Here is a 6690-nt window from a genome sequence, read left to right as displayed (position 1 = left end):
GAGGACATTGACTGTAGCCCCTGGGCCTCCAGGAAAATGTTGGTGTCTGTCTGTTTGCCTGCTCGTGCTCTGCAGTCAAACCCCTCTACTCCTCTGAGGGCAGCAGGGTTTGCCAAGAAGCTGGGAGAGCTCGGCTGGTGGAGTTTAGGGGATCCTGGTATCGTTGAAACTCCAGTAGGAATCATTTCTGCTCAAAAGGCACCATGTTGTAGAGAGAGCCCTGGGTAAGGACCCGATGCTAATAACGAGAGCAAACATTTACCGAGGACTTTGCTAAACTCTAGGCAGGGTATGGTGCTTGCCGTCACACTTCACACAATGCTTCCAGTAGCCCTATGAGAGAGGCACCCTCACCACTCCCCCCACACAGAGAGGTTGAATGGCTTGCCCAAAGGTCACATAGTGGGGGAACTGGGCTTTGAACCCAGGCAGTGGGACTCCAGGACAAGATTCCTACATTGGTGAATTGCCTACTTGTCCTTCTGGGGTTCTGGCAACAAACACTTACTGAGTGGTCCAGGAGCACGATTAGGGTATGGCAAGTGACCCCTTCACCTCAGGCACACAATTTTAAGGGGGCCCGAAAAACTCAGTAATCAAGATAAATAAATAAATAAATATTATTTAATAAGTTGTAAAAACATTTTACATTTATTTCATAAACCTTTTTTCAATGCAATATCTTTAAGAAGATAAATGAATGCCCCCAAAATTCACGCTGCATGAAATATCAAAATTTTCGATAGAAACAGGAGCTTGAGCCTCTGGCCCGGCTCAGCACCGTACTGTTACCGATCCTGTCTCAGACTGCTGAGTCCGAAAGCTAGTGATGGGAAACTCGAGAGAAGTCGTGGTTCTGCTTGCTCTGATGGGGATAAGGGAAACGAAGGAAGTTGGTCTTGAACGTAATGAATTAGAGGTGTCTGTGGGGCATCCAGGTGGCCCCGTCTGAGAACTGAGTCCGGTGGGAAGGGGTGGCAGGGTGGGCAGGGCACCCTTATCTCACATACTTGGCCCATGATAGGTGTGCGTTCAGCACATGTGGTTTGAATCACTGGTCCTCTGAGTTTGCATCATGGTTCAGGAATCTTCTCAAATTCTCTCATCCAAAGTTTTTCTCTTCTTTCCTAAACCTTCTACATCACGAACCTCAGACATGTTCCCATATGGGTGTGGAAGTTTACTGCTTGGGTGTTAGAATAAAAATATCTTCCGAGGAATTAAAAACAACTAAATTCCACTAGAATTTGGGGGCGGGGCATGAAGGGGGAAGACGAGAATAATATGAATTGGCTCAATTTCCTCTTTATTAACAGACCTTCCAGAAGGAGAATGGGAGAAAGAAGAATCAAAGAGAAGAAAGGTAGTAGTCAAGGAAAGAAAGACAGAAGAAAGATTATAGGAGCTAAAAATATGATGAGGAGAGCTTGGCCAAGCATCAAAGAAGGGCATGTGTTTCCAAAGAGAAGTGGTGGTTTAGATATGTCAGGAAGTAGAGCTCCAAATGATCCGTGGAAAATAAAGGCTACTTAGGCTGAGCTCAGCAGAATAAAAAGGTTCATTGGAGAAGCAAACTGAGGAACAGGGCTTTCCACTACACCGAAGCCCTACTGCCTCAACCCCAGGTTCTCTGGATCAAGTGTTGGCACCATCGGTGGAAAGTCTTGCCATAGTTTCAGGACCCTGGACCAAATAGAGTCTTTCCATCCTGACTTTATAATTCTGAACAGCCTTCAATGGAACAATCTCTGTTAAAGACCAGTCGCTTTTTTAGCATGTCCTCAGGTACCTGCTTTCCTTGCCATCTCAGGAAGCATGAGATATTCCAGGCAACTCCCACAACCAGGAAATGTAGCTCCTGTAAATATAGCACTTCGGTGAGGCTGAGGTTATCTGACAAATGTTTAGTGAAGGTGGATCATGGGAAAAGAAATGTCAGGCTACCCAAGTCAGATCAGAATCATTCCCCACTTCAAGAGGCTCATTGCTTGGGCTCACGAAGGACCTAAGATGAAGTTCATATCAAATGTTGAGTTATGTCACTCATACCATGAGCAACAGGGACTCAAGAAAGGGTCAGATGAGCGAATGGGTCACAATAATAATAAGAAGAATATTATTGAGTGCTTCCTATGAGCCGGGAGCCATACCAAGTGCTTCGCATGCTTTGCCCCATTTCATCCTCGCAGTGATCCTGGGGTGGGCACTTACTATCCCCATTTCACAGATGAGGAGAGTAAGGCTCGGAGATGTGAATTCACTTGCCCATCGAGAGACGGATCAGGGATGTCAACTTGGGCAGACCAACTTGTGCGCCCAGAGAAGGTCTCATGTCAAGGATCGGACTAGAACTGGGCCCAGGGGTGGTATGTGGATGGGCTGACCAGATGAGAGGCAAAGCATTACAGTGATAGCCCGGAGTGGTGAAGAGCAAGGGCGGTGTAGACCTTGGTTGAGACCAGCCTTTGTTGGTTACTAGGCTTTGGGATCTGGGGCATGGTTCTCGAGCAGCTTGTGCCTCAGTTTCTTCATCTGTAAAGTAGGGCTGGCGACAGTGCCCAAACTCATAAGACTGTTGGTGGCATTTCATGAAATGATGCTTGGGAAATACCTGGAACAGGGCCTGGCCTATGGCAACCATTCGATAAATACAAATTTTACTGATGTGGGAGGGATAGTAGCAGCCACATTACCTTGGGTTAGTTCTAAGGAGCATGGGGGTTACCTACTGGGAGCGAGTTACACTGCAGGGAGAGGAGGCGGATTTTGACTGAAGTATGAGCAGTTGCCATCCGTGTGAACAGCTCTGTGCCCGAAGAGGGAGATCCAGCACGTTGCTCAGAGTGTGAGCATTGAGTAAAGGCCTAGGAAAGTAAATACAACAGATGAATATCTGGAAAGAGGAGGTGTGGGAAGGCCAACCTCAAGATGAGGAAGGAGAGAAGAGACACGGAAGAGCTACTCCCAGAATTCCTTTCTTGCCCGGCGGTTCCCTTCTGTCCCTGCCCATGCAGAGCAAAGGCAGACAGTAGACCAACAGCCTGGTGCCCCCTCCCCGGGATTCACCAGCTTTGAAAGGATGCTCGCCTGCCCAATCTCCAGACGTTCACAAAGGCTTCCCAGAGACAAACGGTTTTCCAACACCGTGCTCTAAAACTGACCCACCTCTCGGGAGGCGAGGCCAGGGCTCACAGCTGAATGGGCCCCATTGTCCTCCCCAGCGTCTGTGGGTCCAGATGCCCTTGGCCTGGCGGTGGTTCCACCGCGGCCCGCGGTGCGGTCTGCCGGCAGACTTTGATTCACTCCCGGGACAACACTCAGAAAAATCAAACAGGCAACACATACAATTCCAGGAGCTCCTGCCAGACTCATACTCTGTTTTTCCATCACTTCCCTCTCCTCCCCCTCAGGAGGGAGCCTCCTTTGGCATTTTGTGTCTCAAAACTCAAAACCACCAACAGGACAAGCACCTGATAAGGAGCGAGGCATTGCCTAAGAGTTACCAGGAAGAGGCGTCTTTGTTCCTGTTTCAAGCCCTTGACACTGCTAACAGCTCTAATTACTGAATTTGCCATGGGATGTAAAATAAAACCGCATTCCAGAAACCATGTAGTCTCCCGGGGAGAGACATGTAGGGAGAGGTGCCCAGGGCTGCAGGAACGTGTTCTTTCATTTCTGGTCCCTAACCTTGGCAGCTATTCTGAGAATGTAACAGTGCCTTCCTTATGCGCACGGAGAGGCCTACTTTTGCACATGTAAGGATCTATCTCGCTACCTGTATCCACAAATACGGTCCGCGTCTTTGACTCCGTTGCGTGCAAAGAAATGTTCCTTAAGAACGTCAGGACCTTCCTAATTCACGCAAGCCCTTCTGGGGGGAAAGGCGCACTTCACCAGCCCCTGAGGCTGCAAGCGCAGCAAAATAGAACTTCTTCCAGCCTAATTTAACTATAAAATCTGGTGATGTAACCCCCACCCACCCCCACATCACAAACCAAAGTGACATCACAAATACTAGAGATCATGGTTCAAAACTGCCTGCGTGTGAGCCAAAACTCTAAACAGACTGCAATTTGCTCATACGTGACTGAGGCAGAGAAAGACAGGTGACTAGAGATAGTAAAACAAACCAGAGCAAAACAACAGCAACAACAAAAAAAAGCAAACGAGGAAAAGGGAAAAGAAAATACATATTTCTTCCCCCTACTAAGCTAGCTAAAATAAAATTTAAGGCAACCGAAATATGGTAAGGTGATTTTATTTTTTTTTATAGATGACATTTCTTAGAAGGCCAGGTCTCTTTAAGCGTGTGATTCTTTCTACCCAAATTGTTCTCCTGCCCTCTGCTCGTCCCAGGAAGCGGAGGTCTGCATCATTTACCCTATGCTTTTGCCTTTTTGGACCCAGTATTTCCCTGTTGAGCAGCCTTTCTTGGCTCATGCTGGTCTGGTTAGAAAACGTGTTCAGGGTTTGGCAGAACTTTACATGGTGTCATTTCTGTCTTGCAGCCTGGTTGAGGGGTGACTGCAGCTCCTACAGGAATCGCGAGTGATCCCACCCCCATTCCTTTCCTACCACGGTTCCCTAAGCTTTCCAGCAGACAGGCATTGTCTTTGATTCCTTGTAAATGCTCCCCGAACCTCTGCTTCCAGCCCAAGCATTGCTATGTTCTTCGAGAGCCTGAATATCATCGTGACCTTGTTTCCCTACCTGGTACAAAAGGCCCTGGTGAGCAGGAGAGCAGACGGAGAGATTTCTGAGAGCTGCGTAGAAGGAACGATGTGTAAAACGATGTTCATATTAGGCCTTCCAGTCTCTGCTTGGGAACTGGTCTTTTTTTTATCCCTTTTTCTCCCCTTATAATTCTAGCATCCAATCTATGTGAGACGACACGCCAGCCTCCCCACCTACGGGCTCCGTCAGTCTATCTTACTGAACACCAGGCTTCAGGACTGCTATGTGGACTCGCCGGCCCTCACCCACATCTGGACGGCCGGCACGTGTGCAAAGCAGAACATCAGTACCCCAGCCCCCGGGACCACCTCTTCCTGGGAGGTTGTAAAGAATCCCTTAGTCGCCAGTTCGTTCTCCCTGATTAAGCTGGTGCTCAGGCGACAACTGAAGGATAAATGTTGCCCAGGACCGAGCAAGTTTGGAGAAACAAAGCCCTCAAAGAGATTAAAGTCCAAGGACAATTCGGCAATAAGAGCCACGCCACGGGGCAGGATAAGAAACGCCATCGATTCCAAGGGCAGACGGCCAGTGGGGCCGAGCCCCGGCTCCCCGAGGCTCAGGAAGCCAGGAGGCAGCGACAAGGTACGTGATAGGGTGGCTGGTGGTGGAGAAAACCTGATGGAGCGGGGACAGGGAAATGGAAGCGAGGGAACGCTTCATGCTTAAGCGATTTATACGAGGGGAGGGAAATCCTAAAGTTAAAGACAGGATTGTGGCGGTGGGGCCGGGGGCAGCGGTGTGAGATAGTGGAGAGAGTACCGGATCCGGGCTCGTGCTGTCTACACTCTGCCTCGTTCTACAGGAGGATGGCGTGGCTTTCATGAACACAGGCAAAAGGAGCTTGACGTGAAGGGAAAATGAGCGTGGGAAAGGCCGGGAGATGGGTGGTGCCCTTAGGCACACACACCTGAACACCAGAGTTGAGCCACCGATCTTGCCATGAACTTCCGCCTGGGGAACTTGGTGTCCAGAGAGTTCCATCACTGCACGGGGCCGGCAGGGAGCTCAGAGTGCACCCTGGAGCTAGGCTGTCCCGCTCCAAATCCCGGCTCGAACTATAATTGAGGACAACCGTGGGCTTAGCCTCTTGGACCTTTGTCCTCTACAAAATGGAGAAAACGGCCCCTCCCCCATAGGGTTCCATGAGGATTGAGCTAATATAAAGCAAAAGGTTTTTGAACAGGACCTGGCACAGAGTAAACGCCCCAGATCCCGCGTGGCATTCAGTCGAGGACACTGCGGTTAGGAACCTTCTCACTGCGCTGGTTTGGGCAAACCCATTCCAGCTTCCTTGCCTTTAAAAATATGACCTTACAGGGTTATGGGCAATGCACGCAGTGGCATACACGAGGGAATTCAGGAAACCAGAACACACTAGACAAGTGGTGGTGGTGGCTGTAACCAAGTCTCTGGGACACAAATCCCAGATAATTATTCTGAGCGCCCTTCTCCAGTTTTAGCTTTGACTTCTCTGCTTTCTTCCTGGCTAGAGTAAAGAAAGTTCAAAGGAGAAAAAAGTAACAGTCCGCCAAGATCTTGAGAGCAGATATGCTGAACATGTGGCTGCCACCCAAGCACGACCCGGGGACACTGGGACAGAGGCCTGGAAGGGCCAAGCGTTGCTTCCTGAAACCAGAAAGAGACGGCAGTTGTCGGAGGACAAGCTAACCATCCACGGCCTCCCCGCAGAGGGTTACAGGGCTCTGTACCACTCTGTGGTCGAGCCGATGCTGTGGAATCCCTCCGGGACCCCCAAGAGGTACAGCTTGGAGCTGGGCAAGGCCGTCAAACAAAAGCTCTGGGAGGCTCTGTACAGCCCGGCTCCCACTCCTGCAGGGGCTCAGGGCCCACTGCCTGGCCGGAATCAGCTCGAGGTCCACGAGGAGCCTGTGCCCAAGAAATGGCCCAAATTAAAGAGTGAGAAATAGGAACAGAAGCTCACGGGCTTAGGATATT

The 6690-nt window shown here is 49.9% G+C and overlaps 1 protein-coding gene across 1 annotated transcript; it reads left to right on the top strand.

Annotated features, from left to right (window-relative positions):
* The first annotated feature begins 4665 nt into the window (after nucleotides 1–4665).
* CUNH22orf31 (chromosome unknown C22orf31 homolog) lies at nucleotides 4666–6690 on the top strand. Its single transcript, XM_008686748.2, has 3 exons — nucleotides 4666–4728; nucleotides 4870–5316; nucleotides 6225–6690. Exons 1-3 carry the CDS (start codon nucleotides 4666–4668, stop codon nucleotides 6660–6662), a joined length of 948 nt encoding a protein of 315 aa, XP_008684970.1. The 3' UTR covers nucleotides 6663–6690.

Source organism: Ursus maritimus, unplaced genomic scaffold (genome assembly GCF_017311325.1).
Source record: "Ursus maritimus isolate PB19 unplaced genomic scaffold, ASM1731132v1 scaffold_33, whole genome shotgun sequence".
Lineage (NCBI taxonomy): Eukaryota > Metazoa > Chordata > Mammalia > Carnivora > Ursidae > Ursus > Ursus maritimus.
Note: the sequence above shows the minus strand (reverse complement) of the source record. Positions and strands in the feature narration are given on the sequence as shown.

Excerpts from the sequence above, each read along its gene's own strand:
- CUNH22orf31 (XM_008686748.2), top strand. The coding sequence starts at position 4,666 with ATGTTCTTCGAGAGCCTGAATATCATCGTGACCTTGTTTCCCTACCTG. Across the intron at positions 4,729-4,869 it reads ACCTGGTACAAAAGGCCCTG|CATCCAATCTATGTGAGACG; the intron begins GTGAGCAGGAGA and ends TTATAATTCTAG. Across the intron at positions 5,317-6,224 it reads AGCCAGGAGGCAGCGACAAG|AGTAAAGAAAGTTCAAAGGA; the intron begins GTACGTGATAGG and ends CTTCCTGGCTAG.